This window comes from Sturnira hondurensis, unplaced genomic scaffold (assembly GCF_014824575.4).
Source record: "Sturnira hondurensis isolate 20B ecotype Veracruz unplaced genomic scaffold, ASM1482457v3 Scaffold0020787, whole genome shotgun sequence".
Taxonomy (NCBI): domain Eukaryota; kingdom Metazoa; phylum Chordata; class Mammalia; order Chiroptera; family Phyllostomidae; genus Sturnira; species Sturnira hondurensis.
The window spans coordinates 3,837,566-3,859,576 of NW_028093418.1; the positions used below are offsets into that span (position 1 = coordinate 3,837,566).

The window sequence follows — 22,011 nt, forward strand, 5'->3', positions numbered from 1 at the left end:
TGCCGAAGCACCTCTCCGTTTTGCACTTCTTAGCGTGGAAAGTGCAGGTGAATCCCGAGGGCGTCTCGTCAAAATGCAGATTTTGATTCGACAAGTGTGGGACGAGGCCTAGGATTCGGCATTTTTAACAACTGTCCAGGGGAAGTTGATGCGGGGCACACCAAGTGGCTAGGACTGAAACTGTCGGGCCCCGAATTCTACAGCAGCAACCACAGAACGAGACACCCGGCCGGCCCGGTCCCGCCCCGCCCCCACCGGCTCCGCCCCGCCTCTGGTAGCCCCGCCCTCGGAAGGCCCTCCCAAGGCCCGCATTGGCCTTTCCGCTCACATGAGCGCTGCATCACGTGAGGCCATCGTCCAAACGCAGCGCGCGCTCAGCCCGGTGGGTGGTGGGCCGGACGAGCGCGAGGAAAGGCGGCGATGGGTACCGTGGCCACGGGCGCAGTGGTCGCCTACCCCGACACCCCTGCGGGGTTCCCCCTTCACCTCCAGTCGGGCGCGATGCGGCGCCGTTTTTGGGGCGTGTTCAACTGCTTGTGTGCTGGCGCGTTCGGGGCCCTGGCCGCCGCCTCCGCCAAGCTGGCCTTCAGCAGCGAGGTGGAGCCCGGGGCGTAGCCGCGGCGGGCGGGCTGGTGGTCTGGGCGGCGGAGGGGCGCTGAGGGGCCACAGGGCTCCGAGTGGGGCGGGGCTGGAGTCCTAGGGACCCCGTCAGCCGCGCGGTTCTGTTTGGCCGCGTCGGCAGCGGGGCGCTGCAGCCACCTGGGGTGAGAGCATCCCCCAACTCCTATCACGCGTGTGGGCTACCAGTGTAGGCTGTAGGAGAGGTCGAGGACCTGAAATCTGCCCTCCGATGGGGCTAGCTCTCTCTCGGGGAAGACGCACACCTACTCTTTGCTTCTCATTTTAAGCCCCGTGGTACTTGAACATTTCTCTCCTCGTGACTTAAGGTGAACAGCCTGTTATCCATCTCTTTATTCCGTAATTAACGGGTATTCCGTAATTAACTCCAGAAAACTGGAGTTTGGGAAGCGTTCTGGACATTCCCTAATGTTGAGAATCCTTAAACTGCCTCCCTGCGCCTGTTGACCTGGACCACCTTGCCTCACCCATCCCGAGTCTGCAACCCAGGGTTAGACCCTGCCCTGCACTGGGGACGGGCTGATTCTGTACCTTTAAGCCTAGTTAGGGGCTAATCCAGGGGGCCCAAGGAGTTCTGTCTGCAGGTGGGCTGCTACCTCCAAACCAAGCGAAGAGTCTCTGGGACCTTTGTGTGGAAGGCTTCAGAAGATCCTCTCTCCCTCTCTCAAGGCTGTTACCTTGAGAGAGAGAGAGAGTGCACTAGAGCGAGCCCTGGGGGGGTGTGGCTCAGTAGATTGAGCTCTGGCCTGGGGATCTAGTCAGGGCACAGGCCTGGGTTGCAGCGGCATACCCATTTGGGGTGTGTGAGAGGCAACACATTGATGTTTCCTTCTCTTTCACCCTGCCTTCCCCTCTAAAAATAAGTATTTAAAAAATAAAAAGAGAGGAGTCTGTGCACGCTCTCCAGGTGATGCTTGGGACCACCAGTTGCATAGTCTCAGGTGGTTCTCCCGGCTCAGGGCTGTGTCCTGGCTAAGAGTGTGGAGCCACCCAACCTGGGTTTGAATCCTGGTGGCTCCCTGTGGCACTTGAGGCAAGTTACCTAATGCCTCGGGTTCTCCGTCTGTGAAGTGAGAGTAAGGAATACACAAGGCTACACTTAGAATGTTCAGCACAGGGCCTGCCAAAGTGACAGATCCCAGTGCCTGGGGGGGGGGGGGCGCGGGGCAGTGGGGAGGGCCTGCACAGAACAGAAAGGGAGAGCCCTGCAGAGGCACGCTCTGCCTGTTCCAGGGGGGTGGGGACTCTGCCCGTATGGACTCGTACCTCTCACCCAACAAAAACTGCGTGGCCCCTGGGGACTGAACTTCCTGTGCTGGCCGCTGTGGGGCCAACAAAGACTGGTGTTCAGTAGGAAGCACCGGCTGCCGGTCAGCAATGTACTTCAGCCCCAGGTCACATGGCCAGGAAGATGGCCAAGTAAGCATCATCTGAGTTTGTTTCAGCCATAAAAGGGACCTGCCGCCCACTGAGGGCTAAGTGAAGTCCTGGCAGGAAAGCTCTGAGGCTCTGCTGGACTGTGATGGAAGCTCAGCGGGGGCTCAGTGGGGGCCCAGCTGCCAGTGACTGTGACCCTGGTGTGCTGTGAGGGGCTGGGCCTGGCCGCAGTGATGTCTTCTCCTGCAGGTGCATGTGGGCTTCTGTGCCTTGGGCATCGCTCTGATGGCTGCCACCAACTCACTGATGTGGACGTTCTTTAGCCGGGGTCTCAGTTTCTCTATGTCTTCGGCTGTTGCATCTGTCACAGTGACCTTTTCAAACATCCTCAGCTCGGTGAGTAGCCAGAGGGTGCCATCCCCCTGTCCCAAACATGCATTCTGGGTTGGGGGTCCTTGGGTTACCCCTGCTCCCCTGGATAGGAGAAGGGTCAGGGAATGAAGCAGAGGGCGAGCTGTGGCTTGACCCCTGGCGGCTCTTCCTCTGGTCTCTCAAACCGAGGAATTCCGAGTTACATGGGCATGAAGTCCAACAGTGGGGCCACCCTGCGTGCCGTGGCTCCAGGCTGCAGCCCTCCTTCCCGTCTGTGCACTGACTGGTATCTCCTAAGGGCCTGCCCACTCTGGCGTTGCACAGAACCTAGGCCCCTTCCCCCGGTGGCCTGAGGGCAGCCAGGTGGGCTCAGCCTAGTCAGTCGTGCAGGAGAGGAGGGAGGATGCGGTGGGCCAGCTCGGGTTGGCCTCTGCTGGTCTTGTGCACTTTGCTGGGGTCGGATGCCATGAGGAAGGTGCCCTCCCCACTTCTGCAGAGGAGGCCACAATGAGTAGAGTGACTTGCTGAAAGTGACAGCAAGGTTTTGAGCCCAAGACTTGTGGCTCCAGGCATTCCCTCCTGCCCTAGGAGGGCAGCCAGCCACCAGGGAGCAGGGCCGGCCCACGGGCCATGTCTCGGGGCCTCACAGCCGTCTCTGTCCCGCAGGCCTGCCTGGGTTTCCTGCTGTACGGCGAGTGCCAGGAGGTCCTGTGGTGGGGAGGCGTGTTCCTCGTCCTCTGCGGGCTCATCCTGATCCACAGGAGCCTGTTGCCGACCCAGGAGGCCCTTTCTCACAAGCAGCAGTAGCGTCGGGTGGCTGCGAGGGTCAGCTGGAGAGATGGCGGTGGTGGCTCAGGTGCGGGCTGGAGTGTGGGGACCCCTCCCAGGTGATCTGGGGTGCAGAGGGAGGTGCTGCCTAGGGCAGCAGGGTCTGCCCCAGTGGCCTTGGGGGTGGACAGCCCTGGCTTCTGCAGGGGAACCGCATACAGCAGGGCGCTGCCTGGCGGGACTTGGTGCCTCTCTGCACAGTGCTTTGGTGCCCGCCCTCCCAGGCCACCCAGGGGCCTTGGCAGATGTTGGGACCCTGGATGGTCTGCCGTGTGGGTGGACTGGAACCGTGCTGTCGTCACAGCGCTGTGGCCTGACAAAGGCCAGGCCCGTTTCACCAGAGTCAGTGTCTGGCGGGGCTTTCTGACAACTTTGTGCCAGTGTGATGGGCCGTCTGGGTCATGCTTCTGAGTTTCGGCAGGAGAAGGGAGACTTCTCCTGCTCTTTAGTAAATGAAAACCACCAGGTCCAGAATCCTAATTCTTTCCTACATTTATTTTCCTTTTCTGATTTTTGGGAGTTGCAGTTCCTGGAGTGCAGTTGCCAGGCCCCGATCTCCTGGGCCTGCCAGGCACGTGGTCCCTTCTGATGTCGGCCAGGGGGACGGACGCTCCTCAAGTCCAGGAGGGTCCGTCCTTTCTCTCAGTACTTACAGAGGGGAGCTGGACCTTGCTTTGGGGACCTGGTTTTATTTTCCTCGTTAGGAAAGGAAACTGGCGCGGAGGTTGCTCTCACCCCACACTTCACCCATAGGCCCCTCTGTCCCTGGATGACCTTTCCCAGATCCTTGGGAGATTCATGTGTCTCGCACCATGTGGTTGTAGTCCTAGTTCAATGTCAGTGCTGCTCGTGAACTGTCCCCGTGCATGGCTCCAAGTGTGGTGCTCACCTGCTCCAGTTCCCCCGGGGCTCTCCTGGGTGTCTGAGAGCCCTCTTGGCCCACCCGAACCCGACTGCTGGCCCCAGGTCTTCAAACATTCCCTGTAGTTGGAAGGGACTTGGGGCCAAGAGTCTGGGGGAGAGAGGGGTTATGTCCAGGCCAGTCCCTCCTCCTTGTGCATGCAGCATCTTCATTGCCCTCCACTTCGCACTCACTGCACAGGGACAGGTGACCTTTCTGGGACTTCCATGGCTCCTGCTGATTGGGATCTGGCCCCAGCCCACCTCTCCCCAACTTCTCTCTTGCTGCCTTCTTAACACCCCCAGGATCAAGCCCGGGTGCCCCAGTGTTTAGAAGTCAGGGAGAAGTGGGGCATTAGCTGGATGAGCAAGCAGACAGCGGAGGGGTGGGATAACCAGGCGGGTGTGGTGTCCTGGGAGCACCTGAAGGAAGAGGCTGGGGTCCTCCAGGCTGATGCTGGGGGTCACATAACGAACCGGGAGATGGAGAAATGGCCACCGGTTCGGGACAGAGAGGACTCTGGCGAGAGCAGCGTTGAGGGGTGGGAGGAATGGTGGGCCAACATCCTTTCCTGATCAGAACATCCAGCAAACTAGGATTGGAAGGGAACTTTCTTGGTGTGACAAGCTCACAGCAGACACCCCACACAGCGGTGAAACATGGAGAGCTGTACCCCAGCGTCAGGAACGAACAGGACAGTGGCTTTCACCACCGCCTCCACTTGTCACCGGCACTTCTAGCCGGAGTTCTAGTGCCAGGACTTCCCGGGCCAGAAGGCCAAGCCATTGGAAGGAAGAGGGAAGGTTACCACTGCTCAAAGGTGATAGGGTCTTCACGTAGAAAACTAGACTCCAGGAGGAGCCTGTCCCCTTTCTCGGGAGCCTCAGGCAGGCCCAGGGGAGGGAGACCACACTCGACAGCAACCCCTTCCCCTGCTCCGCCCTCCAGACTTGCTCAGATGACCTATATGCCCTCCATTAAACGCTGCTGCTTCGAGAGCACTGGTCCCAGGGCCGCTTCCTCCAGCGAACAGGCTTCTTGGCATCTTGTGTGTGGGGGTCAGGTGGACTTTTGGGGAGCTGTTAGATCCTCCAAAGTTTCCAGGTTGGGCCTCCCTCTCCAAGGGGTTGGGCTTCTTTATTTGGGGGCCTGTTGGAGCTGCCCAGCCCCTCCCCCAAAGGCTGTAACCATCAACTCTACACTTCCTGGCAGGGACCCATGTGTGAGTTGAGTGAATGTTTGTAATGGACATGACATTCAGATGGTGGGCGAAGCGCTCTTGCCCCAGATGCCTGCCTCCCTGACACACAGTAGGTTCTTAATATGTGCTCACTGCATGCAAGATGATTCTTCTGCTAAAAGGTCTGGTCAGCGACTGCTCACGTGTAGCCACTGCCTGAGTGTGACACTCCTCTCCTACATGGGAAGTAGGGGGACAGAGGCTTGAGGTGACCCCGAGGAAGGATGCCACCTGGGGCCTGGACTGGGACCTGCTGCCAAAGACGGGAGGCTCCAGCCACCAAGGCCACAGAAAGAGCTTTTTATTGAGAAAGGCGCAGGTGCTGCCCCCCCCCCCCCCAAGCAGGACATTGTGATTTGGAGTCAGCTGCAGTGCTTTCCATTTGTGGCCAAGCGGAATGTTAGGCTGTCCACAGCCACCAGAGATGAGGCCACTGTCACTGGTGAGAGGACATGAGGCCCATGGTCCAGTCCTCCCAGGAGGGGCTCTGCCGTGGTTGAGGCCTGGCACGGGGATGGGCTCAGCAAGGCGTGGTGGGGGGTGACTGCAGGTTAAGTGCCTACCTACAACGGGCCTGAACACGGGATGGCTTTGGGGCCGAGATCCCGAGGAAGAGCACTTCCAAACACGTCGTCTCGGGGGACCTGGGGCTGATTCAGCACACACCCCGGACCTGGCCTGAACTCTGCAGAGGCCAGCGAGTCCTCCTCACTTATTCTGAGGTCTAGCTCAGGCTCTTTAGGGACAGCACCGTGTCCCTCCCTGGTGTGGAGTCCTCTGTGCAGTCCACCCTCAAGGGCTGCTGCACCCTGCCCTGGCACCATGTCAGCAAGCTTCAGGGCTGCTCACGCAGGCGTTAGTGCCAGAGCTGATGTGGACCTGAAAGTGGGCCTGTGCCAGAGCCCGGCCACCACCCTCTTCTGGGACTTGGCGGGGCGCTGGGAGCAGGGGTCAGGACAGGGGGCCTGCCCCTTAGTGATGGGCCCCAGGGCATGCGCTCCCCTGTCTGGATCGAAAAGGCGGGGAGGGAAGGCTGACACACTGCTAGGGTGGCAGTGCCCTGAGAAAATGGGCCTATGTGGGGTGGGGGAGGGCTGCAAGAACCCACTCTTGTACCCAACCAGGGCCCGAAACCCTCTGCACAGAAGGTGCTCTCCCAGTGACCGCTGCGGCAGCGGTCCCCATGCTCAGGCCTTCAGGCTTCATGGGGTGACCGGGGTCCCGGCCTCCTGATAGTGTGTGTGTGTGTGTCGGGGGGGGGGGGGGGAAGCGGTTGGTGTGTCTTCCTGGTGCATTTGATGTGCAGGCCCCGGCCCTGTCCCACCCACCCAGAGACAAGAGGGGCGAGATCTTGGGAGAAGTGAGCTGAAGCACAGGCCAGATTTCTGTCAGGAGGGCAAGTAAGGCGTTCCTGTGGGGCAGGCTGGAGACTCCCCAGGGGCCTAAATGGGCCCCCGCCACCCACCTGTGAAGGGACAGATTGTGGCCTCAAGGCAGGACCGGTGACGGCTCCAGGTCCGGGGGACGGGAGCCGAGTTTGGTGCTTCTGTCCTAACTCGGACGTGGGCATCATGTGGGCGTGGGGACTCGCTGGCCCTTGCAGGGAGGTGGGGCCGTGGGCTTGCCCCTGGCCTGGGCAGGCAGCAGGGGCGCCCTCTGCAAGGAACGGCTGGGCCCTGGGTGCAGCGTCCGGAGAAAACCAAAGGCAAGTTCCTTCCTGCCCTGGGCTGCCCCGTCCGCAGCCCCCTTTGCTGGGGCGAGGCTGAGGGGCACCCCGGAGCATGGGGGAGAGCGGCTCCTGGCAGTTTCGCTCCGGACACTCTTCTCCGACAAACTCAGAGACAGCCTCTTGTCCTCCCCTGTCACCTGCCCCCCCATGGGGAGAGGAAGGAGGGCTGCACGTAGCAGTGCCCGGGGAGCGGCCCTGGGGAGTGGGGACTTCGTCGTGCCCAGGAGCGGGTTGACGGTGGGTCCTCCCCGCAGCATCACTCGTCTGTCACCTCCGCCGAGTCCTCGGACTTCCTCTCCTGCAGCCGCGCCTCCGTCGTTTCCTCTGTTGTTTCCGTGTGGTCTGACGTGGATGCCGCCTGTCGCACCCAGCCCCCGTCATTAAGCAGCTCGGGGTGGCACGGGCCAGAGAAGGGGTTGAACCAGTTCAGGGAGAAGTCCCCACCGAAGGTCTCTTGGACCGTCTCCCAGCTGCCCTGGTGCTCCCTGGGCTGGTGCTTTCGTTTGAGGCGCTCAATGCCCTGGGGAGACAAGAGGGTCAGGAGGGTCAGCAGCAGGGGACAGGCTGTGCCCCTCTGGCACCCCCCAGCCCTGGCACAGCAGAGCACTGACGCCCCTCAGAGGGCTGCCGGGGTGCAGTGGGGAGCAGGGTGGAGGGTCTTAGCAAGCAGGGCCTTCATGAGACCCAGGCTGTGCCCACCCCCACTTCCAGCGGTGAGGGTAGTGTGGCCTCACTAAGTGGGGCCAGCTGTGCCCAGGGGCCCGGCGGGTCCTGAGGCCTCTGGGGCATGAGCTGGGCCACCTGTCTTGAGGTCACTGAAAAGGTGACCCCCCCCCTTAGCATTCCAGGCCACTCTCCCACGGCAGGCAGGGCGCGCAGCCAGCTTAGCATGGAGAGAGATGACAGGGGGAAGGGGACAGGGTACAAACAGCACGTGAGGAGAGGAGGCAGAGGTGTGCGGCTCTGGACAACATGCGGCAGGCGGCCTGCTCATGCAGTGGACACGCCCTGCGGCCTGTCCCAAGCTGCCCACTCACCTGCCTCCGGGTGTCGGCTGCACCTCAGCCACCAGGCCACAGAAAGAGGGTGTTGGGTAGAGGGAGAAGCCCCAGGTCAAAAGAAGCCCACGACACCCTCCACAGGGGCTCTGACCCCCAGCGGGGAGGACGAGGACTCTGCCTTCTCCACCTCCTCTGGGAGCCGAGGGGGACGCGCTGCCGGTTCGGGCTCATTCACGTGCCTCCCACCGCGGAGTAATCACTGAGTCCCTAGTTCTGCATTTTTTCTCCTTTGCACACAAGACCCTACGTAACTGGTCTCACTCTGTGTTATGCAGAAAGAGAAACCGAGGCACACACTGATCTGACTGCACCCTGGGCCGTTCTCCACCTCCTCCTTCCAACACCGGCTCAGAGGTTTAAGTTCCTTGGCTTTCGAAAACTGTGGCTTAAAGAATTTGATTTCAAAGTATCCCCTAATAAGATACTTATTAATTACAAAGGGCAAAACAGTGACTTTCCAGTAGAGAAACTTTGCAGATACCACCTTACCCAAGTCACAGCTAACGGCACCTGTTCGGAGAAAGGCACAGCCCGCCAGCGCGGTTGCCGCCCAAACGCAGCGAGGGGAGTCCTCAGAAATCGAGGCTTGTCGTCTTCAAGGGATCAACTCTGATGGAAATGTTTTAGAACCCGATAGAAGTGGTGGTTCTACAATGTTATGAAAGCAGTGAACAGCAGAGTCGCACTTTAAAACGGTTAACTTTTTGTGGTGTGAATGTCACCTAAAAAAACAAGTTCAGGAAAGACCAGGAAGACAAGGAGCTCTGGCAGACCCTCGGAGACTAGAGGCGTGACATGTGACGCGTGACGCGTGCAGCTTCCCAGAACACACAGCATCCATGGGACGGCAGGGAAACCTGAATAAAGCTCGCAGGTCGGTTTCCAGTGTTATATGCACGCGTTTCCAGGTCTCTCTGTTTGCATCACGGTTGTGTAAGCTGTTTCCATTGGCAACACTGACTGCAGGGGCTGTGGGAGGTTCCTGTACTGTTTTCACCCCTTGTTTGTTAAGTCAAGTTATTTCACAATAAAAGCTAAGACAATCTGACACAGCACAGTTATGATGAATGGGGTTAGTACATTTTTACATGACATCAGAAAACTCCATCCTCATGACAAGGGACACAGACATCCTCATGGAACCTGAGTTTCCCTTTGGGGGAGGGGTTTCACATTTATTTCTGCAAATCCCCACACGTTCCAGGCTCCCACCAATGCACAGGCGTCCCTTATGTAATCAAAACAGATGCAGCTGCTTCAGAAGAGGGGTCTCCTTGGCAATGCTGAAGGAGCCCCACCTGGGCCCGGATGAGTGCAGGGCACCGCATGGCTCACGCACGGCCTGGCCCCTGCCAGTCTGCCCTGCTGAGCAGAGGCGGCAGTGGCCCATTGAGGCAACTCGCTTTGGGGACCCTGCATGACTCTCCTGGGTGACCATCTGCAGTGTGTTAGGAGGGGGGTTAAACCACAAGTGCAGGGCCCAGGGGACCACCAGGAACAGCACATGAGCTGCATCCACACCGACCGGGCTCACTCAAAGCCACGACTGTGGGTTCTCTCAACCAGCCAGAGGTGGGCAGAGGCTGAGAGGCTGTGACAGTGGCCAGAGCTCGTCCTGCTACCCACGCATCAGAACCCGGACTTGCCCTGGGATCTGCTGTCTTTGCCCAAGTCCTTTCCATCCTCCTGCACACGCTTGCTCTGCTGGTGCCAACCTCAAAGGCAGAGCAACGCTGGGGAGGGAAAGGAGGCCCGAGAGCCCCCAGGATTACTGGCGTCGGTTCCCTCGGCACCTTCCCAACCAGGACTCGTGGGTAACGCTTGAGCTCCTCCACGAGCCCCAGGAAATGTTCACTGGATGAAGTTCCTCCGTGGTTCAGAGACAGCTCTGAGTCTGGAGAGAAGAAATTCCAACAAGTCTGCAGCGTAAAAGGCCCCAAGTTCTGAACCCTCAAGTTCAGGAGGAGCCCATGGGGTTAGTTTTTCCTAAAAAGACTCAATTTTGAGTTTTGTATGCTGAAAGCAAAGTTGTTGGTTTTTTTCCAAATCGATTTGAGAGACAGACAGACATTGATTCGTTGTTCCACAGGTTTATGCATTTGCTGGTTGATTCTTGTATGAGCCCTGACTGGGGATTGAACCCACAGCCGGGCATATCAGGACTACACTCTGACCAACTGAGCCACCCGGCTGAAGGCCAAGTTCTGAAGCTGGAGGTGTGCAGAGAGCACAGTCACACACACATCAAGCTGAAGCGACCCACGGCGGTGGACTCCAGGTAAGGGGGCCGCGGCCCAAACCAGCGCCTCGTGCAGGCGGGTGTGTGACATGGGCCTTTCGGGCCTCGTTGGCCTGAGGGTTGTGTGAGCTGTGATCTGTAAACGAACCCACCAATGCCCGCAAATGAATGTACCGAGACCAAGGGCCCAAGGGAGGCAGAGACTTGGGTATGTGCTCTGTTGGGGCTCAGCCGAGCCCACAGGGCCCTGTGTGTGTGGCGGTCCCCATGGACACCGCAGGCCAGGTGTGGGCAGGGTCAGTAGGCCAGGCTCTACTGACCACCTGGAGCTACCGCTCCTGCTCGGAGGACCACGCTCTGGGCCCTCCCCCGCCCTCTCCCCGATGGTCCTTCACCCACGGGGCCGCTTGGTCCAGAAACTTGGCCAACAAATGGGAGTGCAGGGCCGCTGGCCACACGGACCCTGGGGCTCCCTGCAGGTGCTTCTGCTGTTCCCAGCACTCAGCTGGCAGGAAGGCTGCAGGCTGGGGAGCGGGGCGGGGCTCAGGGCGGGTACGCCTGCTCCGCACCACGGCGCCCAGCAGCAGGCAGGGCTACCTGTGGGGCGACCCCGAGGGCCCCACGAGCATTTTCACACTGGAGTGCTCGTCAGAGTCACGGCAGGGCCACTGAACTCTGATCACTAGGGGGACCCTCAGAGTGGGGCCTGAGGATGAGCATTTCGAACAAGCTCCCAGGGGCAGCAGCCACACGACAGCTGCTGCTGGTGGTCTGGGCACCACATGTTGAGATGCCCCGTGAGCTTCACAGTCAAGAGTCTCGAGAGGAATTCTAGCAAAACCTTGCCTTCTTTGGTTCGCTCACCTTTAAAGGCCCCTTCTAGGTTGGGACCCCTCACCTCTACTGGCTGGCTCACCCTTTAGGCTGATGCATCGTTACATCTTGAAACCAGCTCAACTTAAAACCCAGCTTCCCGAGGTCTGGGCTTCCTGTGTGATGCCGACCCCACAGAGGTTAACAGTTTCTTAATTGACCTCATCTGGAAGATTCCTGGAGCGGGAAGGCGGGTTTTAACTTTCTAAGCAGCCTGGCAACAATGAGCAAAAGCTGGGAACTTGGTGTCTCCCACTTCCTCCAGGAAAGACATATCACAGAGATGCAGGGCTCTTGCCGATCGGGACACTTAGCACCCACGTGCCCACCCAAACTCCCCGAGAGCGTGGGGTCCCCAATCCCATGCAGAACTGCAGGCTTGTCTGGACCTGGGCCTTGCGCGTTTGGTTTGGTTGCTACCAACATGGAGTGCTCTAATTCAATGAGCCACGTCACCCCCCCTTCTTTGTCCCCTTCTGCTCTGCGGAGGCCACGTTCTGACAGACTGGGGCTCTACCGGCCCATTTCCCATGACAGCTGGGATGCCTTTGTGCGGAGACATGGCCGCTTTCCCGGACGCCCGGGAACACTGAGGAGAGCTCGGGCGGCCCCTCTCCTCCTGGGTGGACGTGGGCTGGAGACCAGCCGCCCTCCCGTAGTGGGAGGGCCAGTGCAGTGCAGCTGCCTCCCCAGGGAAGAGCCCTGAGGGGCTTGAGCAGGGCCAGAGCCCTCAGGCCACTCGCGAGTCACTTAACAGCCATACTTCTTCCACAGCCCTAAGTGAATGGTTTAAAAAAATACAAGTGACCCTGGCTGGCGAGGCGCAGTGGGTTGGGTGCTGTCGCACAAGCCGAAAGGCTGCTGGTTCGATTCCTGGTCAGGGCACATGCCTGGTTCTGGGCCAGGTCCCCAGTTGGGGCTGCATGAGAAGCAACCGATTGATGTTTCTCTCTCACATCGATGTCTAATTTCCCCTCTCTTGTTCCCTCCCTTCCCCTCTCTCTAAAAAAATTAAAATCCTGATTTAAAAATAGACCTCATCTGTGACGACAGCACACACAGCACAGCAGGAGCGAGTCCCGGGAGCTGACCCCGGCCACAGTGCTCTGGGTCAACACCGAGGGGGGGCGGGGAGCTCTCCAGCGACCCTAGGAGGGGGCCTCCGTGTTTCGGAGACAAGAGCCTCACCTGGAGAGGCTGCACGAACACGCGTCCTGTAAAAGCAGTGGGAACGGCCCCTCACCGGCCCTGCCCGCGTGGCAACGCTGTCAGAGAGCGGGCTGCGTCAGAACAGGTTTTGGAAAACTTTTATTGCGTTTGGTCTCCAGGTGGAAGCACTGACTGAGAAAACCGAAAGAGGCGTGTTCCACTTACTTCCCTGAAAGACCACATGGCTAGATTCACGGTCTCGCCATCCCAGACTGGGGTTGACAGACCTCATCCCCCATCCCACCCCAAGCAAGAGCTAAAAAAGGTTTGTGGTGATTGCTTGAGAAACAGACAGACAAAAAGACCCAACCCATGTGTGAGAACTCAGATGGGAAGTATTCAGGTTCAGGGGCTTGCATGTGGCCGGCACTCTGTCCTCAGCAACCCCACAATCCTCAGGCAAAGGGGACTCGCAGTAGGAAGCACCTCCTGGGGAAGGTCGGGGCTGGGGTGGGGGGCTGGCAACGTTGCCCAGGCCGGGGCAGCAGCCTCCCAGGTGGGAATAGACAGGAGGCGGGTGCGTGCACGTTTAAGGGTCCAGTGATCAGGATGTGAACCCGCTTTGGCGACTTACAAGGCGAGGGAGACCGGGAGACGGTGGGGCTGCAGGTGCGGGGCAGGGGCCGGCCGCCTTGCTGCTGCGTTCTTGCCTCCGGAAAGCAGGGAGGTGGGCGCGAGAGAGTGAGCGGCAGACGGAGGGAAATGGAGCTCGCCTGAAATCGCGCCATTTTTTTCTTTTGATTGTGTAAGGCATTTTGAACCAGAAAGACTTCTTCCCTTCACACTCCTCCAGCAGATCGGAGGGAATGTAACTGGTGACTCGGAATACAAACACGACCCCTCCCACCCCGCCCGTCACGCCACACACCCGCGTCCACAGAGCACAAGGCAGGCAATCCAGTTCGTGGATCAGGAGGCAAACCGTGTCCACGTGGGGGATGCGGTGTCAAGGGCCCTCCTATGGCCCCAGCCCTGCCCCTGCCCCCGGGCCAAGCATCCATCTTCTGCAGGGCTTCAGTCCCACGGGGGCGCCCTCCGCCGCCGCGTGGGCAGGGGGAGGCTGGGCCCTCCCGCGCCGGCATCCGCCACCAGGCATCCGCCACCAGCGTCACGTCTCAGTTAGTAGGAGGGCTCGGCCCGCAGACAGCGCCCTCGCGTTAGGCCAGACAGACAGCAGAGAGGAGACCAGAGACCGGAGAAGTGGTTTTGAGAAGGAAATCAGAAGAGCAGCGTCAGTTGCCAAAAAAAACAGAAAGGATGACCTTTTACAAGTAAAACGTGGGGACTTTTTTTTCTCTGCAAGGCTCAGCCATGTCACTTGAGACACAAGAACGTCCTAGTGGAGCAGTTTTGCTTCCCCGGTGTGAGCGGTGGCGAGGCCGGCTGGCGGCCGTGCTGGGTCGGGCTGTGCCGGGGCAGTGCCGGCTGGTCCGTCAGACCACGTACTGGGACGGGTCTGCCTTCCCTTGGTCTGGCGTGGCAAAGGGGCTGGCCCAGCCTAGAGAGAAGGGGTGGCCGAAAACGGCTTTCATGTTCATCCATTTTGTTTTTTTAGCCCATCTTCTCTCTTCCTTTTTCAACTGTTCTATTCCCTGAAAACAAAAACAACCACACTTTCAGTCGAGCGCTTCACCTCCAGGGCTGGGGGCGGGGTGGCCATTAGCTCGAGGGGAAGGGGGTCAGCACCTCCTTTTCAAAGCCGTAAAGCTACCTGCGTGATACATTTTCCTTCCTTCCTCACATAAAAGGTGTTTTTAAAAAAATCATACTTTTGGGTGGGAGCCGGATATTGTAAGTCCTCCCAGGAAGGGCGGGCAAACGAGCAGACCATTTTCCGGGGGGCTTGCCCAGGGGGGTGTGGTGACGGCTGTCCTTCGGGGACAGGCCTGCAGGAGTTCAAAGTTACTATGACCACTTTGCAGACAAAAAAAAGAAGTGAAAGGGCAGACACCCCGGCTGGGGGTCAGGAGGCACAGCTCAGAAGGCGGGACAGGAGGGACAGGCCGAGTCAGGGGGCAGTCTCAGGAGGAGGAAGGAGGCATTAGTACAGGTTAGAGGGCCATGCGGACAGACCAGTCAGCCTCGGTCTTGTCGAGGGTTCCCAGGGCTCCCAAGGGGAGCAGTGTGGAGTGGCCACCCCAGCAGATGTCACAGAGCCTGCACTGCCCCATGGTGGAGCCGGTCAGAGGGCGGGGCCAGAGCAAGGTCCCCTGCCCAGATGGACAGGACAGCAGCAGCCTGGCTGGAGCCGGCTGGGGGCTGGGGGCTGGTCCCCAGCCTCTGGTGAGGCGCGCAGTGGTGGGGCTGAGGGGGCAGCCAGCCCAGCCTGCGTCTCTGTCCTCAGCCCGGGGACTTGGGAAGAACGGAGGTGAGGGGAAGACCCCGTTTCCCATGAGCTGTGGGGCCCGCCCTTCCTTTCCTCTGTCCTCTCCAGCACAATCCAATCCCTCGAGGAGACATTGGGGGCCGGGCTGGGGCGCTCTCCTCTGCTGCCCCAGAGCGCGCCCACGAGGCTGGCAGCACCCAAGGGCGGGCGGACAGGGCTGGCAGTCCCCTTCCGTTTCCTGCAGTCCTTCCACAGAGAAGCTGGTCGTGTTTACCGCTGGGACACACAGCTGCATCTATGCCCCTGGCCACCACTGTGTCACAGCCTCTTTGGCCATGTCATTTCTTACAAAAGTTGCTACGAGCCCCCGGCCTTCTAAGCCGTCAGGAATCCCCACAACAGCACCCTGGCAGCCCAGCGGAGTCGCCCACATGAGCACTGTTGCCTGAGGGGCCAGGGAGCTCTCACAGCCCCAAAGCCAAAAAGGGAAGAGACGCCCAAGGCAGAGCCGTGGGCTGACCACCCTGAGGCTCCTGCACACCTCCGGAGGGCGCCGGAGGGGGCAGTGGCTCCAGCTCAGCAGCTTTGAGGTCCCCAGAGGAAGAGATGTGGGTAGGTGGAAAGTGGGGCCAGGGAGAAGGGACGAATGAGGACCAGGTGAGCCTATGGCCTGGCGAGGGCCTGCTGTCCACTGATGCGGGGGGGGGGGGGGGGGGGGGNGGGGGGGGGGGGGGGGGGGGGGGGGGGGGGGGGTTGCCTCCCAACTCTGCCCTCAGGACCTGGCTGTGAAGTCACCTTCTCTGGGAAGCTGACCCTGCCTGTGCCCGCTGGGTCAGAGGGTCCTTTGTCTACCACCCTGTCTCCAGGCCTGTGGCCCCTGGTGAGAGGTGTCCGAGCACTCAGCAGAGCACCCGGCTCAGATCAGCGCCCGGGTGGAACGACCGTGGGAGGATGGAAGGACCAGTGACAGAGGGAACCCATCACCAAGGCTGCGGGGTCCATCACTGGTGTGAACTTCTGTGCCAGCCCCGAGGGGCAAGGACTTCCGTGTTCCGGAAGACCGGCGTCACGGCATGTTGGGGAGGAAGCCCTGCACACAGGGTGTGGCCACGGATCCCAGGCCTGCTCTGCAAGCAGCCCTCCCAGCAGCCTCTGCCGTGGGGCCTCCCCCCACCCCCGGTGCCTCGGCCGGCGGACAGGCCAGCTGCTCACCGTCTCGTCCGTGCAGATGGAGTGTACCTGCGTCCCAAACATCACTGATGTGAAGATGAGGAAGAGCAGCCCCTCGAAGCACAGCAGGATGAGCAGGATCACCGTGGTGGGTGGCGAGAAGTAGCTGCACTCTGGAACAAGGGGCATGTGGGGTCAGGGCTGTGGCCGCCGCCCTCTGCCCCCAGGGCTCCCCCTGCCTCAGGCCCCGCCAGACTCGGGCCTTCCCGTCTGTGGCCTCCAGGCCTCGGTGAGGACCCTGCTGCCCACACCTGGCCGCAATGGCACTCCTGCAAGGAAGACCGAGACAGGCCGGGCCCTGCCGTGGCCCCCCTCCCTCACACACCTGTCCTCGCTTACTGCCTCCTCCCTGGCCCTCGAGTGACGCCTGTGTCCTCGTGCCAAGCGCAGAGCCTGCCCACAGAAGGACCCAGAAAGAACTCAGGGTGCAGGCAGGAGGACTGGCGACCCCACAGACAGACCCTCACCCCCTGGAGAGCACGCTGCGGGTGGGGGCCCTGTCCAACCCTGGTGTGGCAGGTTTCTGGGCACTCCCCTTCCAGGCGCTGCCCCTCCGCGCCCCTGTCTGCTCAGAGGTGAGAAGAGACGACGGGTGTGCAGGGTCACTCGGCGGCTTTGGGACCTGATATTCACCAGGGCAGTGGCCCTCAGGAGCACCTGCACCTTGGGGACAGTCAGGCCCCTGAAGCAGGCGCCATCCCGCTACCGGTCCCTCTGCAAGCCCACGCTGACCTGGGGTGTGACCTGGCCTGGCCTCTTTCCTGCCCTGTGGAAACGGCCTCTGCCAGCTCCGTTCCACAGCAGAGACGCTCCGCCCAGTCACAGCCTGCGTGATGCTGACACTGCCTGTGCCTGCTAACCCAGCAGCAAGTTGGTGCTGTCTGTGATGACACGGAGGCCTTGTCGGAGCACTGCCAGGCTGCCGAGGCCACGTCTGGAGGTGAACTGGAGCCCCGGGGCCAAGCAGAACCCGTGTGCAGAGAATGTTCACCCAGGGCCTCGCTGGTGACCCCCCCGCCCCCTCTCTGGCTGGCGCGAGAACCATGCCAGTCTCGACAGTGGGGAACACGGGGCTGTGGACTGGACCGTCCCCTCCGAGAAACAAGCACAGCAAGGCCACGCCCAGGAAGTCAGCGTGTGCAGGAAGAACAAACCCCCGAGACAGTGAAGTGGAAAAGGGGCCCCATGGAGGGAAAAAGAGCAGAAATGGGGTGTTTCTGCTGAAGACGGTCAGTTCCCACATAATGCGCGTGAAGGGTCTGGCTCAGCAGGTGGCCTCTCTTGGGTCTGAGTATCTTTAAATTTTTTACTTATTTTTCTTCCTCTTTTAAATTTCATGTATTTGTTTTGTTTAGCACCTACATTTCCCCTCAGACTCGATGTCGTTTCTGGTTGGAGTCCCTCGCCCACTCACATTTTCGTGGGATGCTTCTAAAACAGGAAGAAGTTCTCTACAATCCTGATGCAAACTCCTGACCGAGCAGTTAAAAAGCAACCACCACAAAAAACAAATTAACAAAAAGTCTCCACATCCTGGCCAGAAAGTTAAAAATGAATTTCTGCAAGACTGGAACAAGTGGCCTTTGAGCCTAGTGCTTTGTCAAGGACCCGGAACAGCCAGTTCCCTCTCTGGGGGCGCCCACCCCCGCCTCACCTCGGGCGCACTGGCAGCTCCGGGCAGGGTCTGGGCCGCTCACTACCGTGCCCGTGGGCTGACTTTTAGGGGCTGCTCTTTTTCAAGAAGGGAGAGTTGGGTGTCTGCTGCAGCTTCCCTGGGCAGTCCATAGGCTCACAGGAGATCTAATGAAGTGAAGAGGCCCTGGCGCCAGGCTGGAAACCAGGAGCCATCCAGCTCACGTCACCACCACCCAGTGGGAAGGGGGCCCTGGCTCATACTCACTTGTCCAGTCTTCTTCGAAGCAGCGCAGGAAGTGGAATCCCACCATGATGAGGGCGTGCAAGGAGATGAGCGCTATGTACATCTGTAACGGGGGCACAGCGCTCAGTCAGGGTGTGAGGGCCTACCTGACCTGCAGGGGGCTGCAGAGGCCTTGGCGGTTCCCCCACTGCCCCTCCTCCCATGTGTGGACAAGGACCCATCACCAGGCGTGACTTGGGCACCCAGGGGGCGGGGCTGCCCTGGGGGCTGCAGGCTGGCTGCATCTCCCCCCCCTCCTGCATGAGGAGTCAGGGCTGGGGTGCTAACCCCCAGCGGCCCCTGCAGCCTGCACACTGAACAGGGCCTGCCCCCGCACCCCCACCCCTGCCCCACTGTCCTCACCAGGACAGCCTCCTCAGCTGCTCCGGCTGCTTGCGTGCTATGGTGGGGGCCCAGGACACTTACAGCTCATCGACTTGAGCCGACTCTAGCTGCTCGAGCTAAGGGCTTAGGAACAGGTAAGCCCTCGCTGAGCAAGGAGAGCTGGCTGGAAGGCGGAGGGGAGCCATGCACTACGCTGGTTCGTGGGGGGTGGGGCAGGACTCCCTGGCAGAACTTACTGTAAACAGGACGAAGTACTTCTGGTTGTTCTCGCCCACGCAGTTATTGACCCAGGGACAGTGGTGGTCCATCTTCCGAATGCACCGCTTGCAGACACTGCAACATCGCACAAGGCAGGCCATCAGGAGGGCCCGGCGGAGGCCGAGGAGTGCAGAGCCCCCCGCTGCGGGTGCGCTGCAAGGGGCTGGATGGCGGCCAGGACCCCCAGGGTCACAGTCGTCCACCAAGGGCTCTTGTTGGACAGACACATGGGGTGGGACTGACATGGCTGCCTCCCTGACGGGACACCGAGCTGGGAACGTGTGTGCTTTAACAAGAGGCCAGAATGGAAAGCAGTTTCGAACTTGACAGGACAAGATGGGACAGGGAAAATGACTGCTCTTCTTCCCACTCACTGTATCTCAGACCCTGACAATGCGCGGAGGTTGGTGGCCCTGCAGGAAGGGCTGGCCTCAGGCCCTGCTGGTGCTGGCAGATGGGGTGGGGAAGGGGTCCTGCGGGTGAGGAAGGGGTCTTGCGGGTGGGGAAGGGGTCCTGCGGGTGAGGAGTGAGCTGTTCCCTAAACCCCTGGCAAAGAGATTGGGCCACTCTGAGGGGGCCCCACTGTGGGGCCACTGTGACTGGTGACACGGAGTTGCAGGGCTCACACCCCAGCCCCAGGAGGGCAGCCTTTTCTGAGCATGGTGTCAGCTTCGGTGGCAAGGCAGACCGGGTAGGCTGAGCCACGCTGGGCAGACAGGCTGACCTCGAGACTCCGGCCGCCCGTCCAGAGAAGCGTGGACACAAAGCAGCAGTGAGAACAGACTCGGCCTGGTGCAGACGAGCACTGGATCATTCTGGTCTCTACCCTCTTCTCTACAACTTCAAAGGGTCTTGTCACCCACCACAAAGGGCCACATCTCAGGGCTGCTGGCCCAGCTATAGAAACTCCCTGGGGCCAGGAGCGCAGGCATGCGGGGGCCGTGGGCAAAGTAAAGAGAAAGTCAGGCGCTAGCAACCCCATGACCTGTGGTTCCTTGCTTTCTCCCTCCCTCCCTGTGCTGCTGATTTACAAGACACACGTGAACAGTACACACGGGGTGGGCAAAAGGAGGGTTACGGTTGTGAGTACACGAGAGTTTATTTGTGTTACTATTTATTAATTGCTGTATTATCAGATCGGTAACGCTCGTTCCCGACACAGACGTGTGTGGTGCTGACAAGCAGGCAGAGTGATCTACCTGCGTCCCAGGCCTCGGCTGCCAGGCCCCACATCCCCCCACGGAGCCCCCCTCGGAGCCTATTTCTTTCAGGTCCTTCCGGGACAATTGGCCTTGGGGTTCTTAGCCCCCACGGTGTGGGTGACAAACTCCTGAGGGGAACAACCTCCCGCCCAGCTCGAGGCTCTTCAGCACTTGCTCTTCCGTCACACTCACTTCTAAGAGGGTGTCAGGCGGGTGCTCAGTGGCAGAGGCGTGCACTGGCCGGACGTTTGCGGGGAGCTGCCCCGCACTCTCTCGGGAAACCCGAGCCCTGCTCTCCCGGCCTCCCTGGAGGGACCAGGCTCGAGGCCCAGGAAGCTGACCCTCACAGGAGCCTACGTCTCACCAGCAAATCAGAGAAGCACTCATCCTTCAGGCAGCAGGAAAAGGGGGTCCAGCCCACCGTTGGCTGCAGACCCCGTCCAGGGTGCTGGGCTGTGTCTGCTGTTTGCGAAGACACGAAATGCCAAGGCAGCCCCCCCCACCAGGTGGTGTGGCACGTGTGTGAGTGGGAGTGAGTGGGTGGGTGTCCATCCATGCTGGTGGCCGGAGGCACCACACAGAGGCTGGCTCCCCCAGGGCTCCCAGAACATCCAGCCTGCAGGGCTCTGGGGCGGGGCCTGCAGGTGGGTCCTTGAGCAGGTCAGTGAAGGACACCCCTGGCCCAGGGCGGTGACAGCCCACACCCTGCCAGGCTGTTCCACTGTAAGCACCATCTGTCACAAGGAGGATGAAAAAATGTGGGCCTCCCACCACCTGACATCCCATTGGGGAATTGGCCACCTCAGTGCCAGCCCTCGTCGTCCCCACAGCCCGGTGCTTGGGGGCTCAGGGGGGACCCCTCCCTGGGCACAGAAGGGCAGCCCAAGCACAGTGGCCTGGGCAGGCTCCCTGAGGGCCCCTCCCTGACTCTGGCCACTTCTCTGCCTCCATCAGCCCTCTCCGGGCACTGGCCTCAGGCACCACGTCTGAGCCTCCTGTGCCAGGGCTGTGGGGGGGAGCTCTGGGATCCAGTCCCCAGTGCCCGGCAGCAAGTCCTAGGCATGTAGGGCCGGTCACAGAAAAGGCCATGTGTCTGAAGTGGAGGGTTTCCTAGGCCCCTTCCAGGTGTTTAAACCATTGGTTTAAGAGAGGGAGGATCCTTCTCTTGGCTTCTTCTCTGGCTCCCTACCACTTCCATTGCCTTCAAAAGCTTGGGAGAGCCCGAGAAGCTCACGGGCTCCCATGCCTTTGGGTTCTTTTACGCTTGTGTTCCCTCTCTGGGGGGTGCAAGGACCCTTCTTTGGTACTGAGGTCCAAGAGGGGCTGGCAGAGGCCCCTTGCCCTCCTCTGGTGACAGCCCCCCGTGGAGACGCAGCGTATCCCTCCCTGCAGTGGCTCTCACTCTGGCACCTTGGAGGACGAGTGTACCCATTCTGCCTGGGCAGAGGCCCCGGGGTCGGGGCCATCCCCGTCCACCACCCCAGCCCAGAGCCACACCGAGGCCCCGCTGAGCAAGGGCCAGAGCGGGTGAGGGCTCCACCTTGCGGACGGGAAAAGGGCAGACCTGGCAGCGGGCTGCAGTGCGTCAGACTGCCTGGCCCCAGGAGGGAAATCAAGAAGGACACAGCCAGAGGTTCCACGTGGTGCCAAGTGGTGTTTTCATCTCAAAGCCCGTTCACTACATTGAATGATAAGCAGCCCTGACCTGGGCGACTCAGTGGGTGGAGCATCGTCCTGCAAAGCGAGCGTCAGCAGTTTGGTTCCCAGCCAGGGCATGGGCCTGGGTTGTGGGCTGGGTCCCTGGATGGGGGCATGCTAGAGGCAACTGATTGATGATTCTCCCTCGCTTTTTCTTCCTCCCTCCCCCTCTCTAAAAAGTAAAAAATAAATATTAAAAAATAAAAATATAAACAAAGAAGGCATGTACCACGTCCTGGCAGCCACTCAGAAACAGTTCTGGGCGCGGCAGTGGAGGACACTGTGCTCTCAGAACCTCGCTTTGGGCAAAACCACCCAGGCTCTGCATGCCACCCTCTGCAGAGCCGGCCCCGAGTCTCCCAGGGCGGAGACAGCGTCTGTGAATGCAATGCTTCCGAAACAACACTGTGGCCACGCAAACTACCAGCAACCATCCTGCAGGAGAGACAAGAACCTACAAGAACCTGGATGATGCCCTGAGCAGGCCACAGCGTCCCAGCCTTGGTGTGTGCTTGGCCAAAGCCAGAGGTCTCCCCCTCCTTGTGCAAGAACCTAATGCGTGAACC

At 60.3% G+C, this 22,011-nt stretch overlaps 2 protein-coding genes across 5 annotated transcripts in view; one reads left to right on the forward strand and one right to left on the reverse strand.

Moving 5' to 3' along the window:
- The first annotated feature begins 397 nt into the window (after positions 1–397).
- Positions 398–9,195, forward strand: TMEM42 (transmembrane protein 42). 2 transcript variants are annotated; one of them, XM_037030384.1, is made up of 4 exons: positions 398–597; positions 2,266–2,412; positions 3,055–3,244; positions 8,423–9,195. In XM_037030384.1, the coding sequence occupies exons 1-3, from the start codon at positions 421–423 to the stop codon at positions 3,193–3,195; spliced, it is 465 nt and encodes a 154-aa protein (XP_036886279.1). In that variant the 5' UTR covers positions 398–420; the 3' UTR covers positions 3,196–3,244; positions 8,423–9,195. The 2 variants fall into 2 exon arrangements, with proteins under 2 accessions (XP_036886279.1, XP_036886278.1); XM_037030383.1 differs by lacking the exon at positions 8,423–9,195 and having other exon boundaries at positions 3,055–5,115.
- Positions 5,659–22,011, reverse strand: part of ZDHHC3 (zDHHC palmitoyltransferase 3) — a 39,123-nt gene continuing 22,770 nt past the window's right edge. The window contains exons 4-7 of one of the 3 annotated variants that reach the window (XM_037030381.1): positions 18,524–18,620; positions 17,925–18,006; positions 16,007–16,137; positions 5,659–7,606 (exon numbers count right to left, since the gene is read on the reverse strand). In XM_037030381.1, the coding sequence (XP_036886276.1) occupies positions 7,343–7,606; positions 16,007–16,137; positions 17,925–18,006; positions 18,524–18,620 (574 nt within the window). In that variant the 3' untranslated portion in view covers positions 5,659–7,342. Of the gene's footprint in view, positions 7,607–12,548; positions 14,061–16,006; positions 16,138–17,924; positions 18,007–18,523; positions 18,621–22,011 lie in introns of those variants that run through there. The other 2 variants (XM_037030380.1, XM_037030382.1) reach the window with 2 other exon arrangements.

Excerpts from the sequence above, each read along its gene's own strand:
- TMEM42 (XM_037030384.1), top strand. The coding sequence starts at position 421 with ATGGGTACCGTGGCCACGGGCGCAGTGGTCGCCTACCCCGACACCCCT. Across the intron at positions 598-2,265 it reads AGCTGGCCTTCAGCAGCGAG|GTGCATGTGGGCTTCTGTGC; the intron begins GTGGAGCCCGGG and ends CTTCTCCTGCAG. Across the intron at positions 2,413-3,054 it reads TTTCAAACATCCTCAGCTCG|GCCTGCCTGGGTTTCCTGCT; the intron begins GTGAGTAGCCAG and ends TCTGTCCCGCAG.